At 50.2% G+C, this 17,995-nt stretch overlaps 4 protein-coding genes across 4 annotated transcripts; all 4 read left to right on the top strand.

Moving 5' to 3' along the window:
- The first annotated feature begins 152 nt into the window (after positions 1–152).
- Positions 153–3,938, top strand: slc25a46 (solute carrier family 25 member 46). The gene is made up of 8 exons (XM_088282228.1): positions 153–562; positions 1,115–1,157; positions 1,234–1,291; positions 1,372–1,449; positions 1,509–1,609; positions 1,679–1,735; positions 2,446–2,503; positions 2,793–3,938. The coding sequence occupies exons 1-8, from the start codon at positions 322–324 to the stop codon at positions 3,396–3,398; spliced, it is 1,242 nt and encodes a 413-aa protein (XP_088138354.1). The 5' UTR covers positions 153–321; the 3' UTR covers positions 3,399–3,938.
- A 201-nt stretch (positions 3,939–4,139) lies between these two features.
- Positions 4,140–10,178, top strand: lmbrd2b (LMBR1 domain containing 2b). Its single transcript, XM_088281810.1, has 18 exons — positions 4,140–4,332; positions 5,358–5,585; positions 5,653–5,753; positions 5,822–5,920; positions 6,021–6,188; positions 6,280–6,490; positions 6,609–6,683; positions 6,758–6,868; positions 6,929–7,112; positions 7,411–7,592; positions 8,118–8,251; positions 8,317–8,422; positions 8,502–8,599; positions 8,706–8,809; positions 8,889–8,935; positions 9,005–9,110; positions 9,626–9,752; positions 9,850–10,178. Exons 2-18 carry the CDS (start codon positions 5,412–5,414, stop codon positions 9,914–9,916), a joined length of 2,094 nt encoding a protein of 697 aa, XP_088137936.1. The 5' UTR covers positions 4,140–4,332; positions 5,358–5,411; the 3' UTR covers positions 9,917–10,178.
- Positions 10,179–11,141: 963 nt separating this feature from the next.
- On the top strand, positions 11,142–13,431 carry capslb (calcyphosine-like b). The gene is made up of 5 exons (XM_088281812.1): positions 11,142–11,251; positions 11,505–11,641; positions 12,029–12,206; positions 12,284–12,493; positions 12,610–13,431. Exons 2-5 carry the CDS (start codon positions 11,505–11,507, stop codon positions 12,709–12,711), a joined length of 627 nt encoding a protein of 208 aa, XP_088137938.1. The 5' UTR covers positions 11,142–11,251; the 3' UTR covers positions 12,712–13,431.
- A 731-nt stretch (positions 13,432–14,162) lies between these two features.
- On the top strand, positions 14,163–17,783 carry dusp11 (dual specificity phosphatase 11 (RNA/RNP complex 1-interacting)). Its single transcript, XM_088281589.1, has 9 exons — positions 14,163–14,421; positions 15,279–15,354; positions 15,430–15,561; positions 16,261–16,384; positions 16,463–16,523; positions 16,818–16,864; positions 16,955–17,030; positions 17,116–17,226; positions 17,404–17,783. The coding sequence occupies exons 1-9, from the start codon at positions 14,384–14,386 to the stop codon at positions 17,666–17,668; spliced, it is 930 nt and encodes a 309-aa protein (XP_088137715.1). The 5' UTR covers positions 14,163–14,383; the 3' UTR covers positions 17,669–17,783.
- The last annotated feature ends 212 nt before the right edge of the window (positions 17,784–17,995 follow it).

Here is a 17,995-nt window from a genome sequence, read left to right as displayed (position 1 = left end):
TATATATATTATTTTTCTTTTATTTTAATAGTATTTTCTTTGCTTACTGTACTTGTTTATTTCGATAGTTCGGAAACCATAATTTCAGAGGTGCACAGGATGACAAATTGTGCCGATTCGGGGATCCGTTCAGGCCGCTAGGTGGCGCTAATCAACGTAGGAGGCTAGCGGTGGCCACCAGTTACAACTTCCGGGTCGGAGGAGCCAGGTTACCCCCGGGTGACAGGTAGCCGTCCGTCCGGGTCGTCTGTCAATGTTGGCGGACTACGATCTGCGTCCCGCCGCGGTGGTCTTCGTTGGTTCTCTCGGTCCCCCTTCGTCATGACGTCCAGACGACCGGACAGCTTCGACGGGCTCGCCTACCTCGGAGGCCGGGACGACCCTCACTATTCGCAGCAGCACCTCCACTGGGTCACCACACCGCCGGACATCCCCGGCAGCCGCAACCTCCATACTGGAGAGCGGACGCCGCTCTCCGACGAGCCGCCGGGAGCGTCCGCGGGAGCCGCGGGGGAACGCGACTGGAACGCGGCGGCGCAGGCTGGCGGCCCGCCTCCGCCTGGTGAGCAGCTTAGCCTAGCTGATCTTTGACTAGCCTAGCCTACCTTAGCATATTTTAGCCTAGCTGCTTTTAGCTCAGCTACGTTAGTTAGTTTCCTGAAGATGGATGCGGTTAACTTGGTTGTTGTCACGTGATAAGCTTCGGTTCGTGAGGTCAAAGGGCGGGCCTCCGTTTTAGAACTACTAATATGGAGCTGGCGCGTTCCCTTCCCTTTCCCCAAAAATGATGTTTAAAGAAAACTATAAAGTAACAAAAAAAATAAAAAGGTGATTTGGTACACTCAAGGATTTTTTTAAAAAGTCAAAAGATTTTTTTTTTTACTGTATTTGTTACCCATATAAAGGTATGAAGTCGTCTATTTAGCAGTTTTGGTTTGTGTTGTCCCATTCCGATCACCTGATTATTATTTCTTTCTTTCAGTTGATTGGCATTGTTTGATTAAGACAGACCCCTCTCCCCCAAAAAAGAAAGAAAAAGCCAGGATATTGGTCATATTTGCTTTGCACATTGAAACGTGTTTCTTTTTTTGTGTGTGTGTGTTTGTGCTTGCAGAACAGCTGAATCGCCTCACGGGTTTCGGCATCGGACTCGTCAGGTGATCATGATGATGTCACAATGATGTCATGTTGTCAGTGTGACTATCGGCTGTTAACGATGACGCGGTTGTGCAGTCTGTTTGCAGAGAACGTGCTGACTCATCCGTGTGTGGTCTTTCGCCGGCAGTGTCAGGTGACCCTTGACCTCACGCCTCCTCCGGCTGCATTGACCTGCAGCCGCACGAGCCCATGACCTTTGTCTTTGACCCGTAGGTTAACTACCACGCGCGCTGCGACCACCTGATGCCGTTCAGCGCCCTCGCCATCATGTACGCCGTCAGCAAGGCTCAGGTATGCCACCCGTCACAAAAAAAAGTCCCAGCGTTGTTGCTGATGTTGTGGCTGTGCAGGGTCCCAGGGCGTTGTGGAAGGGGATGGGCAGTACCTTCATCGTGCACGGTGTCACGCTGGGAGCGGAGGGCATCATTAGCGAGTTCACGCCATTGCCACGGTAACCGGTAGAGGTTTCGCCCTTTTGCAGGGTGCGTGCGACTTTCACACGATGCATTTGTGCTCGTAGGGAGATTCCGCACCGCTGGAGCGCCAAACAGCTGGCTGGTCACTTTCTGCTCAAAGGGTTAGTTTCTTTTCTTTTTTTTTTTTTCTTTTCATCGTAACGTAGCAAAAGATATGTCAGTCACTGGGAAGCATCACACTTTGCTCTTGTGACATTTTCCTCATCATGTTTCTCAGACACAGGGAGCAAAGTGCATTCGCCTTGAGATACGAGTGACCTGACTCAACAGTTGTTTGAGATACGAGCCATCATTCGGCCCATTCGTCTTTTTTTGAATTGCGAGCAAAAATGTGGTATTCTGTTGTTTTATTTGGGGTTTTTTTCTGAGCAGCTTTTTGAAAGCATTTGCGTCCAGACCTGACAGTTCGGCTATCGCTGCAGGTGCTTCAGCTTTGAGTTAGGAGCCCTGGTCGTGGAAGGACTTCTACTTCTATGACTATGTCAAACTGCCATTCAGCAGTCAAAGAGCAGAAATATCTTCTTCAATCTTTTTCTGCAGGCAGGGCCACCAGCACAGCAGAAAGAGAGAGAAGTGTGCTGCAGCGAGCCAAAATAAACAATCTTTTAATTTATCAGCCTTGAAAGTTATTAAAAAATGTCTATGCCGATTATCGATAAAATGCCAAATATCGGCTCCGATAATCAGCCCGGCCGATAATCGTTCTATCACTAATAAGTGAGTGCAGTGCAGTTGTAGTTGCTTCCTTCATCACACAGCGTATCCTGACATTGCTTTTATTTTGACACGAGGCGTGACTTCCTGTCTGCAGTTTGACGGCGGTTGTGGCGCTTCCTTTTTACTGCTCCAGCCTGATTGAGACTGTGCAGGTGAGTCCTCGATTCCCCTCCCTTTTTTTTTTTTTGTTGAGCTACCAAGTGGGCATTTGAATGAGGCCTGGGGCAAATTTGAAAATTTCTGAATTGTACTCCTCACCTTTACATGGGGAAAAAAAATCATTGCTATTGACCTACGGTATGATCATCATAATCGAAACTCAAATCATTCGAAAACTGAGGGATTGCTCGTTGAAGGGTTACTCCAAACTGTTGCAAAAATTGTCAGAATTTTGTCAGCCTGGGACGATGCTGATGTGCCTTACTTCCCGTGACCCCGTAGAGCGAGATCGTGCGTGACGAGTCGTCGTCCGGCCTGCTGGATTGCGTCCGCGAAGGGATGGCACGCCTTCTGGGCGTGGGCGCCCCTCACAGCCGCCGCCTGCTCCCTCTCAGCTGCCTGCTGCTTCCCGCCGTGTGTCACGCCGTCCTGCGATATGCTGTCGCAGCAGCCGTGCAGCGCGCAGCCTTGTGGCTGCACCGGCGCGCCAAGCAGCAGGGCCAGGGCCCGGCAGATGCGCCGGCGGACCCGCTGGAAGCCCACTTCCCGGAGCTGGCGGCGGCGTGGTTGGGCTCGCTGGCAGCGGATGCGCTGACCTTCCCGCTGGAGACGGTGCTGCACCGACTCAGCCTGCAGGGCACCCGCACCATCATCGACAACACAGACGGCGCGGCCGCGGCAAACGGTGGCAGCCCGCTAGTGCTGCCTGTCAACACGCAGTATGACGGCGCAGCCGACTGCTTCCACTCCATTCGACGCAAGGAAGGCTTTGCCGCCCTCTATCGTGGCTTCGGGGCGCTGGTGGCCCAGTTTGCGCTGCACGGCGCTTTGCTGGCCGCTGCCCGGACGCTTCTAAGGCTGATGCTGCTTGAGGCCAAGGCGGGCTAGCACTGTGGAAACAACAACAGAGCTCTCACTCTCTCTCACACGCACACGCACTCACACCCACCCACACACACACACACAATTGAGAGCACTCCAAAACGATTCATTCCTTTTGGTTTCACAATTGTGAGTTTGCGGAAGTCGCCGAAGCAGATCCAGGCGAGCGCAGGTTCTCCGCCTTCTAGCGCAAACATGCCAACTCCACGCATGGAAACGTCCATCCATCCATGGAGTCTCCTCGTGGAGTTTTAATTTTTCGCAAAACTACTGATAGTATCATGCAGAACATTTATTTGCAGAAGAAAAAAATGTTGCTCTCATATATTTCCCCCGCACTGTTAGTTGGTTGTAAATATATAACGTACTGATCATTATCACCATTAGATTAGAGTAGTTTCACATGACATCACTTCCTGTCTGTGTGTGTGAACGCATGAAGCCAATAACCTTTTTATTTGTATAAAGTTGTCATCAACCCAAAGTGTAAAACCAAGATGCAAAGAATTGCTGTTGTCCAATATTAAAATTCAAATCAAAATGTAACGTGTCTTTTTTCTTTTTTTTTAAATGGTAACTCATTTGATTCATTTAGTTAGATACAATGGTGCGTCGAGATGTTGGTTTGAATGAATGGAAAAGACGAAAAACTCCCAGCCAGGCTCCACGAGGCCTTTTTTTTTTCTTTTGCCAAGTAACCTAACCTAATTTAACCTAACCGAAGGCCGCCGTTGTCCATTGTTTTGGTTTGGCGAGGATGTCAGTTCTGCGCACGCGCGTCCGCAGTTTTGACATCACACCAACCCGGATGTGACGGCCGATGACAGCTTGCGCTACGATTTGCGGTGTTTTTGCGCTTTCAATCGCTGCAATTCGGGCACAGGCAAGCGTTCGAAGAGGCGACGCGGTCCCGTTGATACAAGCGGACAAATAAGCAAAGGTAAGAGCTCAGCCGTCTCCGGTTGCTATGACGTCAGACCTGGCTAGCTAGCGAGCTAGCGATCTAGCTTGCCAGCCAGGAGGAATCCTGACTTCTTCTCACGGAGTCAAAATGGAATCGCCTGCGGCTGCCTGCTTGTAAACGGTCGTGCCGAACGACTGAATAATTTCACGTCGTCAATAATGTCACGATGACGTCAACAATTATGTCGCTTAACGAGGCATGTAAATGAGATATATCGGGGGTGCTGCCAGCAATTTAGGGCCCCATGAAAAGAAAACTCCCTGCCCCCCCAAACTGGCGGAAAATGTTGATCCCCGTGATAAAATGATGCATTTTATTGATATTTTTGACTAGTCCAATTTTTGTGAATACAATATGACAGTTACTTGATAGTGTAAGCACTGCAAATATGGAATTCATGTCGATTCAATTCAAAACAATCTCTTTAAATAATTGACTTTGTTTAAATGCCTTTAAGCACGTGTTTATGAAAGAAACAACTCTACATGTTAGAGATTTTTTAGGCCTTAGAAAATAGACAACTTGGTTTTAAAAGTCGAACAAAAAGCGCACTGAGCACCCAGGTTTATCTGCATGTCTTCTAGTTCAATGAAAACAAACATCTCTTTAAAGTTTACTACGCCAAATAGTTTTCAATTTATGTGAGTTGTGGTTTAGTGCTTATAGTTATTCAAATTAAAAAAAAAAAGTCTGTTTCCTCCCGTAGTCCGTGTGACTTGCGGTAAAAAGCAAACAGGCAGCTTACTGCTGATTGGCTGCCACCCACTGCACAAGGAAACAATCAGATGGTGCTGTGAGCAAGCCAATCTACCTCTGCAGGCAGGGCCACCAGCACAGCGCACGCACAGAGAGAGAGACAGAGACATCTGCACTCACACTCATACCTAAGGGGCAATTCAGAGAGTCCAATCAACCTATTATGCATGGTTTTGGAATGTGGGAGGAAGTCAAAATGGAAATCTGCTTAATTTTTTTATTTTATTTTTTTTGTGTGTGTGTAGGCGGTGAGTGTTCGTTTGTGACGCGGGGGCGTGGCCCGAGGCTGGCGCGTCAGGATGAGCGGGGCGGTGCTGGGCGTGGAGATGGTGGTGGTCTTCTTCCTGGCGCTCTTACTGCTGCATCGCTACGGAGACTTCCGGAAGCAGCAGCGCATGGTCCTGTTCGGAACGCTGCTGGCCTGGTACCTCTGCTTCCTCATCGTCTTCATCCTGCCGCTTGACGTCACCACGGTCGGTCTGAGCATCTGTCGCGGCGTGCCGTTTGGGAACCGCGCCTCTAAACTATTCCTTGTTGCAGACGATCTACAACCAGTGCCGGAAAGACCACCGGGATCCCGCCACGAGCCCGCCGCTGCCCAATCAAACGTCAGGGAACGAATCTGCCACGTCCGCTCCGAGGTCAGTGCGGTCGCAACGTTTGGGCGGCGTGAGTGCCGACGCGCCGTAACCCTGCTTCCTCCCGGCAGTGTACGAGCGGCGTGCTATGAGCCGTGGAGCTACATCCCCGACGGCGTCATGCCCGTCTTCTGGCGGGTGGTCTACTGGACGTCGCAGTGCCTCACCTGGTCAGTATGCGAGAGGGCGTCGGGTGTTGGTTGTCGATGATTGACGGGTGGTGACGGTCGATCGGTCGGTGATGACTGATGACGCGCTGACGTCACCCAGGTTGCTGCTGCCGTTCATGCAGTCGTACGCCCGCTCGGGCGGCTTCTCCATGGCCGGGAAGGTTCAGACGGCCCTCATCGAGAACGCTATCTATTACGGAAGCTACCTGCTTATTTTCGGCTCACTTCTCATCTATGTGGCTGTCCACCCCGAGTGGCGCCTTTCCTGGTCAGATTCCGACTCCCAGGCGATGTTTCACCCGCCGCTCTGTTCCTCGGCCAATGCTAAGGCTAACGACGTATGTGCCTGCGTGCGCCAGGTACCAGCTGCAGACCATCGGCATCACGGCGGCCAACACTTGGGGTTTGTTCCTGCTGGTCCTGCTGTTGGGCTACGGCCTGGTGGAGATCCCCCGCTCCTACTGGAACGCCTCCAGACATGGACACTTGCTCCTCAAGACCTACTTCAAGGCCTCCAAGCTCATGACGGAGAAGGCGGACGCTGAGGAGAACCTGGAGGATGTCATGGAGGTGAGAATGACTGAAGGTACTCTAATACCCTCGCATGGCGAGCGACATCGTTTGCAGCACCTGATTAATTTAATTGTTTCCATTTACGCGTTAATGCTGCAATACTTCCTGTCGGCAGGAAGTGAGAAAGGTGAGCGAGGCCGTCAAGTACAACCATCCTCTAAGGAAGAGCGTCGACACCATCCTTAGGAAGGTGAGTCTCGTCTCCCGTGCCTCCGCCGTGCCGCACCACCGCTCTCACCTGTCCCACCCGGCCCCGCCCCTCAGTGCCCGACGGACTACCAGGACAAATTGGGCCGCAACATGGACGACTACGAGGACTTTGAGGACAAGCAGGTTTTCCCCAGCGAGCGCAGTCTGGTCAAGCTTCACAAACAGGTGAGCGAGGGAGCGGAAGCGCGGGGCCGTGCGTCCGTTTTAACGTGTTTGCGTGTGCAGGTGATCTACGCCGTTCAGCGACACAAGCGCACTCGTGTGCAGTGGCACATGCTGCTGCAGGAAGCCTTCCACCTGGAGGATGTGGCCAAGAACGAGAGCAGCTCATCGCGGCGCTTCGTCAGCAGCTTCCCCCCCGCCGAGCCCCCGGGCTGGTTCTGCAGATACGTGTACACGCCCACCGCAGGTCCGCAGCCCGGCCCACACTCGCTCTCGGCTCACTTGGCATGATCGAACGAAGCTAAGAAATGATGTCGCTCTCTTTATTCCAGACTAGAAGTACATTGCATAACGGTTAGCGTAAGAGACAGAAAACAGTGCAGTCAAAAAACTCGTTTGCAGAGCTGAGTAGCCCGTCCTGGGTCCGACCGGATGCCCATTTACGCACGCACACCCGCTCTGAGAAACGAGCAGCCGTACCAAATTCATGGAGACGGACAACAAATTGCTTTGAAAGTAAATGTCGGTGTCCCCTTGTGCCTCAGAGTGGTACTGGGAGTGTCTGTTGAAGCGCGGCTTCTACCGCGTCCTGGCCGTGGTCCTGGGCCTGTTCAGCGCCGCCGTGGTCTGGTCCGAGTGCACCTTCTTCAGCACCAAACCCGTCCTGTCGCTCTTTGCCGTCTTCATCCAGCTGGCTGAGCGGGACTACAACTACGTATATATCCAGGTGAGAAACCGGCTCGTCCGCTAAGCTAGCTGTCAGATGTCGTTTTCTGTAGGCAGAAAAAACAGGATTGAAGAGGATTCAACGTCCAATCAACACCAAAAATTAGGCTGAGCTTGAAGTGCTCTTCACTCTTCATCTTTCAGGATGACGTCCTGTCAAACTAAATCTGGTGGCCGACAGAGGGATTACACCCCAAAAAATGGGAGCAAAAATTTTTTCTAAACTAATAAAAAAAAATCAGTGGGACCGGGAAGTTTTGAACAGCAGTTCTTTTTTGTCTCGGTGTTGTTAATGGCGACTGTTTTCCCGGGGTGGTGATTTGCGCAGGTGTACATTTGATGACCATTATCTCAGACCAATCATTGGCCTCCAAAATATTCATGTCACGTTTTAGAACCGGGTTACATTTTTTTGGACCCTCAAAGGAGATGGTCCTCGAAAAAAGCGAGTAGCAAAAACGAGGCCTTAGGCCCTGGTTCTGCAAGTTGCTTGTGCACTAGCTGCTCTGCTGTCTGTGTCCACCAGGTGGCGTGCTTCATCACCATCTTCTTCCTGTGCACGTGTGTCTACTCCACCGTGTTCCGCATCCGGGTCTTCAACTTCTACTACCTGGCGCCGCATCACCAGACGGATGCGTACAGCCTGCAGTTCAGCGGCATGTGAGCGAGCCGCATCATCATCCTCCTCATCCTCCTCTCTTGACTCGCCACCTTTGCCCTTTCAGGCTCTTCTGCCGTCTGACGCCGCCGCTGTGCCTCAACTTCCTGGGTCTCATCCATATGGACGCCGCCATCTCGCACCAGCACAAACAGCAGACGGCCTACACCTCCGTAAGCCGCCCTTCTCCCGCTACTTCCTTCCTGTTTCCTGTGTGGGCGGCGGCCTTCACCTCTACTTCCTGTGTCCCAGATCATGGGCTCCATGTCTGTGCTGTCCTTCGTGGCCGACGGCTTCTACATTTACTACCCGATGCTCATCGTCATTTTGTGCATCGCCACTTACTTCAGGTGACGTCGCTCGCAAAAGTCGACTCGATTGTTATAAATGATGATGATTACGATGTTGCGCGTGCCGGATGCCCGAGGTTATTTGCCTTCTTGTTTGTGCGCTCAGCCTGGGCACCCGCCTGCTCAACCTGCTTGGCTTCCAGCAGTTCATGGGCGACAGCGAACTGACGTCAGACTTGGTGGACGAGGGCAAGGAACTGATTCGCCGAGGTCGGTGCCTCCGCGTTGTCGCTGTCGCCGCTTAGCATGCTAATGCCCCGCCCCGCCCATGTGTCTTGTCTGACCGCAGAGAAGCGAAAGCGCCAGAGAACAGAAGACGGCGAGAGCAGACGGCGCGTGAGTCTGCGCCGCCTCGAGGTCGTAGCGCCGCAACAACAACGTCTGACGGCCGTGTTTGTGTTTCAGGAGTGGAAGGAGCGCTACGGCAACGCCAGGGAGGAGCTGGGCGCCCGGGGCAGGAACAGCCACGAAATGAAGGAGACCGGCTACTCGCACGACGCCAACGACAGATGTCAGTGCTCACTTTGCCTCGTTTCCGCATCATCGTTTGATGACGAACGCGACAATGTTCCAATTGGCGTTTCGTGACTTTCCGTCTGCACAGGCACTTTGAGTCCCGTTTTTAGAACGGTTGCCAGAAAGTCTAGAGAGAGAGAGCGATGCGCATGTTTTGTTTTCCTTTTTTTTTTTTAAACGTAGGGGACAGAAACAATGAGAACAACTTGTAACGTGCCGTAGCTTTTGCAGTTGCCTGACGCGACTGCAGATGTGAACGGCTTCATAGCAAGCGTGCGATTCGCCGAGCTTGCGACTTCATTCATTGCGCGAATGCAAAAAAATGCCACTTCAGATCCCTCTGGTGCATTGCAACAACATGAAAAGCAACCCTGGAGGCACTACGACGCCGTCGCCTTCTTGCAAAATGATGAAGTGGAAATTTGACAACGATGACCGATTAGAAAAAGAAGCCGTTAGCTTGCGTGCACCAGTTAGCGTTGACGCCGCGTTTTGCGCTTTCTTTTCTAGCGGGCAAGTTTTGTCGCTCTGCCGGTCGAGCTGACCGCGACCGCATCGAGCTTCTGCAGGACCAGGAACCTCTGGACTTCAACGCCGATTCGTTAGCGGACGATGCCGACGACCGCGATGCAGGGAGGTAAACGCAAAAGCCGGCTAATGTTTTGCGGCGTATCGACGCCATCGTTTTTTCCGTCCAGCTGATTGTCCTGCTTGTTGTTTGTGTCGCGGTCCAGAGCCGCGGGCGGACGCTACCTGTCCATGTCGTCGTCGTCTCGCAGCCGCATTTTTGACGACGTTTGAGCCGTCACCGCCGAGGACGTGGCTCAAGTTGACAGCTTCCGCTTCTTGAATGACGTCAAGCGTGGACACGTGCTGATGGATGAGAAGTTTGAATACGCTGGCCCGTCCTCACTCGTTCGTTTGTACACGCGCCACACAATGTGACGGGATATTTATGGATGTCGTAGTTTGTCCTTTTGTGCGCTCAATAAAGCTGGCCAAGGAATGCTCGGCCGAGACGGGAGTTGCGGCATTCTTGCTCCGAGCGCCTTTGCCCTCCTGCTCCTGTTGTCTCTGCGTCTTGCTTTGGTGCCATTGCAAACCCACACGGCGTCCTGCTGAATTTGTCTTGCTCCCCTTTTGTGGGCGTCACCAGACCAAGTTCTTTGTTAGAAAAACACGGGAAAGATTTCCAACCTTCAGAGCTGTGCGCAAATCACCAGAAATGTTCCTTTGCTTTTTATCACTCAAATAATTTCAGTGATTTACTTCTGAAGAACATGTGTAAGTTTCTTCCAGGGTCTTTTTTTTCCGAACTGCATCTGCACATGAATGCGAAAATGATCGCAGGAAATGCAGTAGGAGGCAATCAACGTGTCGGATATTGTTTTCATTTGTGATGCAACCTGGAGAGAAAAAGCTAAAGGAACATGACGCGCACACACACACCTGCACATCATTTCAATACGTTTCAAATTGGGGTGCACGCGGCGGGCGTTCCATCTCCACACTCACCACTAGGTGTCGCGCTTGAGTAGTTCCCTTCCCAATGGTGCGGGTTCAAAATAATATTTAAAACCAGGGTTAGGGTCCCAAAGTAGGGTTTATAATTAGGCTTAGGGCTTCTAAGTACGGTTGAAAACTTGGATTGGGGTTTCAATAAAAGGTTCTAAAGTAGAGTTATGGTTCTACGCAGGGTTTAAAACTAGGGTTTGTTTTTTAAATTAAGGTTTCAAATAACATTTAAGGTTTGAAATCTGGCTTTCAAAGTACGGTTCGGGTTTCAATGTTGAGTTAGTCCTTCAAATAAGGTTTCAATTTAGAGTTAGGGTTTGACAGTAGAGTTGGAATTTCAAAGTAATGTTTTTATGTAAGGTTTCAAATGATGGTATGCTTCATAAGTAAAGGTCCCAAAACGGGTGAGCGTTAGTATGGTAGCTTTCTGTCCGACCAGCGCTCGTCCCGAAGGCGCATCCTTCCAGCCAATCAAAAAGGAGAAGGCGGGGGAGGAGAGGAGGGAGGGACGGTTTCCGTGACAACGGCGGTGTTTCTGGCAGCACTTGTTCTCGCATTTCTTTTCTTGTTGTTGCTTTGCTTGTCGGAGACTTTCTCTCTGCGGAAGTCACTTCCGGTCAGGTGAGTCCAACAACTAAATGTTGCACAAGGTTAAGGAAGGAAGAAAACTAAACAAAACGAGCGAACGCTGGCTGGCTGGCTTATTGACTTGCGTTTCCGGTTCTGTGTGATTGACAGCGACGACGTCCGCTGTTCTTTTTTTTCTTCTTTTTTTATTTTTTTCATTTTAATATAAATATATCATCAGACACTGACAAGAAAGAATTTCCTTAAGTTCAGAAACGCAAGATCAGCGTTTGTTGTGACGTCACAGATGGCGGGCACTTCCAGGCACGACCGAGAGATGGCGCTCAACGCCAAACGGCAGCTGACGTCATGTTCTGACCCGCTAGAGAGACTCCGCCTCCAGTGTCTGGCCAGAGGATCGGCTGGCATCAAAGGTCTCGGAAGGTCAGATAATTGGCATTAGCACAACTATCCTAGTGTCTTTGCGAGCGTGTTTGCGTTGTTTTGAGGTCAAACTAGTTGTCCCATCTAGTCCGGGTTTCTGGTTTTGCTGCTGTCGCCAGAAAGAGCTAATCGATTTGAACAGGTGGACCTTGGGCAAACTGAGCTGAAGCCAACAAGCAAGAATCAACATGCTTGTTGTCCCGCTAGTAGCTGGTGACACAGAATCCAGTGTCCAGTCTAATGCATCTGCTCGGAACGCAACCTAACATGCTAACATTGATTGTTGATGCGAACGGCAAACTGGCTAGCGTCAACATGTTGGCTAATTCGCTTTAGTTTTGCCTCTGGTTGTCATTCTTCATTGCATATGTTGGATTTGTCCCTTAGAGTGTTCCGGATCATGGACGATGACGCCAACCGCTCCCTGGACTTGAAGGAGTTCCTCAAGGGCATCCATGACTTTGGCCTCTTGATGGACAAACAGGAAGGGGCGGCCATCTTCCAGCGCTTTGACCGCGACGGTAACGGCACCATCGACTTTGACGAGTTCCTGGTCACGCTACGGGTAAACGCGTAATGCTAGCATATCCAACGCTGCACCCACTCTCTTGCGACTGACGGCTGGGCACCTGTCCTTGGCAGCCTGCCATGTCTAAGGCCCGCCGAGACGTTGTCATGCAGGCCTTCCACAAACTGGACAAGACCAAAGACGGCGTGATCACCGTTGACGACCTGAAGGGCGTCTACAACGCCAAGTACCACCCCAAGTACCAAAATGGCGAATGGAGCGAGGAGCAGGTCTTCAGGACGTTTCTCGACAACTTTGACTCGCCGTACGACAAAGACGGAAAGGTAAGAAACACGGATGACAACCATTGTGGGTTCAGAGAGAAACTTATGTTACGCCAATGGCGGGACCTCAACTTCTGTTTTTGAGTTTACGAGCCACTGCCGTTTTCCTCGCGCAGGTGACGCACGAAGAGTTCATCAACTACTACTGTGGCGTCAGCGCCTCCATCGACAACGACGCCTTCTTCATCCTCATGATGAGAAACGCGTGGAAGTTGTGAAATTTTCACGGAGCGGAGCTGGACTTTGTACAAAGGTCACTAGAAATCCTCTTTGTAATGATTGTGGCGTAGGGAATGAATGTGCCTCGGACGCTATTAGAGGTAGCGCGGACTAGTCAGAGGCTCCGAGGGGATGGAGTCTCAAAACTCAGTTTTGGCTTTTGACTCTGCATTAGACTTAATTTTTGCTTTGACCAGCTTTGTGCTATTTTTTGGCTTCATGATGAATTTGTTTTATCGATTGTCGTGTGACAAACTTTTGCACCATGTGCGGCACTTTGCATACAGCGGTGCTTGTCTTCAAGTGATTTATGAAATTTAAGACCATTATCTTTCGTCGTCCTCGTGAAGAAAGTGCTTTAAAGAGGTCTGCTCAGACCTGATTGTGTGACATAGCAGAGGTTGTTGTTGTAGGAGCCACAAAGTGTTTATGGGTGGTTTCTTCCTTTTTGGAATGCGAGCTTGTGTGTTGTGCACCAGCCAAGCGTGCACACGCGCCACTTTCACAGTGATTGTTGGTGTCACAGTGGGGATGGTCGGGAGTGGTCTTTCTTATTAGTCAGTGCACTCACCTTACCTGTGTGTTTTTAGTGTTTTGGGTTTGATTTTGTGGTTGAGTGAGCGTGGGGAAAAAAACATTTTGCTCACCGTGAAACGCAACTGTGAGCACACATGTGAAACAGAATTTTGAGTAAAATAAACGCCAACGTCCTCATGTTGTGGAAAGAGCTGATTTGTCCGAAAGGGGTACCTTAACTCATTCACTACCGAGTAAAAAAATTAAGACGTATTTAGCCGTCAATGGTATTGAATGAGTGTAAAAAATGGAGTAAGAGCGAGTCTTATTTCCTACGCAATAGATGCAACTCTATAAACAGTCAACATCAACCTTTTTGTCCATCAACCTTTAAGTTGGACGACACAACAGTTGTTGTTTACGTCTATATGTAAACAAGGCCTGCGATTGGCTGGCAACCACGGGGTGTGACCCCGCCTTTGACAATAATATACAATAGTTTATTACTTTATTACACAACAGCTGTAACTGTAACAAATCGCTTTCCATATGGTGCCATAGAAATTATCACAGAAAAGAGAAGAAGCACATCAGAGCGAGGAGAAGCACCTCTGATAATGGGGTGGATGTAAACAACGCTCAATTACGGGGTATATTCATGTTTTGAAGAAACAAAAGTGAGGATAAGTCCAACATAGGTCGTAGTGTGCAGTTTTCCGAATGTGACCGATGAGGCGTTTGGGGCTCCCCGATAAATTGAGAATGATTAAACAGCTTCGATCTGAGTGTTTCGTAGATTTTTTTGTTGTTTTTTTTTGGTCCACTATGGTAAGAGCAACAAACAACTCGCGAATTGAACACAAGGGACGTCAATCCAAAAAACAAACCGAACGCATCAAAAGCAGCGACAATCGTCGTCATTCTGATCAACGACGACAAGCTCAAGCAACACAACTCCCACGGTCTTTGCGGTCATTGAATCCAGCACCAGAGTCGGTCTCGTGACGTCATCATCACGCGTCGTCCCTTCGCCGTGGCACAAGAATGGCAATGGTTACGAAATAATACGTACAACGAGAAATAAAAGTTGCTTTGGAAGCATTTTAATTGAATTCAATCAAATAGGAAGCGAAAGAACAGACATTTTAGTGGAAAATGACTTACCACAGCGGAAAGAAAGGAATTCCGGACAGGTGAGACGACTTGAACGGAAACAAACGGAGCTGGTCAAAGCTCAGCTCAAGCTTGAGATTTTGTGAGATAGTTTCAAACACTTTATGGAAAAAAAGTCGCTCCGATATTTTTGACTCCTATTTCTGGGCATTCATAGGTTTCCTCTCCACCCAAAAAAATCGCTCGATATCATTAAAAATGCGATCAAACTTTACCAAATTCATGTTCATATCTGTGCGTTCAGCCACATAAATATCTGAAATGATCAGAGCTGGCCACATGACTCTTTTTTTGCCGGTCAGTCCCCCGCCCTGCGGCCGCGATTTCGATACCGTTCAGGCCTCGTGATGCCCTGCCCAGCTTAGGAAATGATCAAAACGATCGCACCAATATTTTGGGTTTTATGGAAATGGACGTCTTCCGCTCCATAATTGCTCACTAGAGCTTAATGTTGCTTTATGAGGAAAAAACCTAATGTCCATAAAATCGCAACATATTGAGGGGATTGTTTTTTGGGCATAGGTAGAGGTGTGCACAAAATTACATGTGCATGAGGGCATAAACATCATCCCCAATGGCTCTGTGTGCGCTTGAAGTGGACACTTGGCCTGAAATATCCACAAGAACATCTGTATAGTGATGATCGGGGTGTTGGAATGAGACGCGGTCGTTCGTCTCGTCTTTCGGAGTCAGGGCTTGAGCTGGTGACCCTTCGGTCACTGTGTGAGACTTTTCAGTCGGCTTAGTTTGCAAATGCGTTGAAACGTGTTTGCCCGTCCAAAAATGTTGACTCTGCGTCGGCAGCTCTGCGCTTCTGTATGTCGCCGAGGCTCAGGTTGGCTTTGAGGACAAGATGTGTGTGCATGCTTGCGTGCAGGTGGCTTCACTACAAGGCGGTGGGCAAGCGAATGGGCCTGACTCGTTTTGTGGCCTTCAAGGTTCCTCTCAAGCAGGTGAGTTCCTCGTCGTCCGTTGTAACATGAGGAAAATTGTTGTGAATGCTAACGGGCATTCATCCTCCCACTCAGTCTCTGACCCGAAGGCTGGAGCCCGCTCAGGCTTTCGGACCGATGGAGCTGTTGGATGCCATGCAGGAAGACCAACAGGAACTGGGCCTCGTCATCAACCTGACCTTCACCAACCGCTACTACGGGCCGCAGGTAGTCCCCGCAAGCCGGCGCCTTCTACTGCTTGCCCTTTTCATGCTCAACTTTCCCTGGACATATCCGTGACATATTAAGATGAGCAATTTCATGACTCTCCCCAAGTGAAAAGTTTGCGTTGGAGTTCACAGGTAGTGAGCTGGCTCATTAAGTTACTCGCTGCCATTGGCGGCTATAAAAGTCAAAACTCGAACTGGGCTGGCAGTGCAACTGTTAAGTCATTTACCGGAAGTTCCCCACAAGCAGTGACGCTGGGGATTCTTTTCAACTTTTTATAAAAATCAACTGGCTACACAATTAAAGGGGAAGTTAAGTAAAAAATCTCTTGACAAAATGCGTTCTATGCACGTCCTGACCAAAGTTACTTTAGTAAACAAAAACAAACAAAATAACTAAAACTAAAATTGAAAAATAATTTTCGTCATCAAAATAAAAACTAAAAAGATTTAGAACAACGAAAACTAACTGAAACTACATTTTACAAAACTATGAAAATGTCGGACGTCGCGTATGGCGAGATCTTGCAAATCGGCAAGCATGCCAGGATGGCCGAGTGGTCTAAGGCGCCGCGTTCAGGACCCAGTCTCCCCAGGAGGCCTGGGTTCGAATCTCGAATTTCCCCATTGTGGGACTAATAAAGGGAATATTATTATTATATTATTATCAGTGTGGTTTGTCGTCCCCCCCCCCCCGCAGGACCTCCCGACCTCGCTGGATTGCATCAAGATCCCCACGGCGGGCCACGTGATCCCTGCCAACAGCGTCATTCGGGCCTTCAAGCGAACCGTCTGCCAATTTCTGCAGAACAACGCCCACAACGGTCAGCTACACCGCATTATCTTGCCGCAACTGCTTTTGGAGAGCTGACTTGAGACCGCCTTTCCGCTCTGTGTTGCAGACAAGCTGATCGGCGTCCACTGCACGCACGGACTCAACCGCACCGGCTACATGATCTGCAGGTGCCTCATCTTCACGTAGTCATTCAGTGTGTGTGCGCGTGTTAGCACCAGTATTACACAGAGCTGGCCATTCCATCCTGGTAACGGTCCGGCCCTTTGGACGCCCTTTTTTGGGGCGGGGTTTGGGTAGGTGACGTATTTTAAACAGGATCTGGGGCTGACAATTCTTATAAATATATCCGTAGGGTCGAGGTCGGAACGTACTGAGATCACGGCCATAGGACTGACCGGCAAAAAAAGGTCAAATGCCCCGCTCTGGTTTTAACACTGCCACATGTTTTTGGTGCATATCAGGTACCTGATCGACGTGGACGGCATGGACCCTGATGAGGCCATAAATCGTAAGTGGCGCATACACACACACACACACACACACGAGCGCACACGCGCAAGTTTGCAAGTGACATGAATGTGTGTGTGCGTGCTTTCAGTGTTTAACTCGAGTCGCGGGCACAACATAGAGAGACGAAACTACATCGACGACCTTCGCACCGGACCGCGGAGAAGGTGACAGCTGCCGCGCGTCTTGATTTGCTTTGCTTTCTTGACTTCATCCAGTATATTTGCTCACATGCGCTTTTTGTCCTGGCAGCGACGAGGACAGGAACGAGCCGTCGGGGCGAGGACAAACCGTCAGTCGCCCGGCGGCCCGCGGTGCCGCCCATAAAAAGGGACGCAAGCGCGGCGCCAACAACAATCGCGGGTATGTGTGCGTGTAGGCCGACACACTCTACCGTTATTGTTTTTGTCTCACTTCCCGCGGATTTTTCCCACCAACGCTTGAGTCGCCCCGAAATAACACACCCCGTTATGTGTTGTGTTCGCGTACGTACGCGGGTGTAAGACGACACTCACCAACATTTTTTTTTTTTTCGTGCAGATTTTTCCAACCAGGTGCCAGAAGCCGAAACCCACCTGAACTTCCCCACTACAACGGCATGCAACATCACTGGCCCCCGGGAAACGGCCTGTTACCGACCCCGCCCAGACATTCCTGGGTCGGCCCCAACAGACAAGCATTGCCCCAAGCAGCCGTCTGGCGGGGTATGCCTAAACGTGTTATGGTCCGCCGGCCGCCCCCCGCCGCTCGCCCTCGCTACTGCCCCCGCTGGGCCAATAAGGGGGGCACTGAGGGCTGGGGCTGAACCATAATGGGAAGCCTTTTAGTCTTGATTCTTGTCCTCCTTACTGGCCAACCAGTTAGCGAGTAACCTGTTGGCTAACTCTTTAATTTTCTTAAAGTTTTGTCGTGCTCTGAAACTTGTCTTGGAGTTTTGATTTCTGTATGAAGTGGATTTGCACTGCTCATAATGCAGCCATGCTTACAGCGCTCTCTGTGGGAAGACGCATGTCACGCTACGCCACAATGATTGGCTGCTGCATCTAGGTAGGACACGCCCTCCTGGTTCTGCTTCAGTGTGGCAGTCGGTGTCCATAAAGCAACACTTGATGGACGTTAACATTGGCGCTTC

Source organism: Idiotropiscis lumnitzeri, chromosome 18, assembly GCF_059441095.1.
Source record: "Idiotropiscis lumnitzeri isolate Australia: NSW breed Sydney's pygmy pipehorse chromosome 18, RoL_Ilum_1.0, whole genome shotgun sequence".
Taxonomy (NCBI): domain Eukaryota; kingdom Metazoa; phylum Chordata; class Actinopteri; order Syngnathiformes; family Syngnathidae; genus Idiotropiscis; species Idiotropiscis lumnitzeri.
Note: the sequence above shows the minus strand (reverse complement) of the source record. Positions and strands in the feature narration are given on the sequence as shown.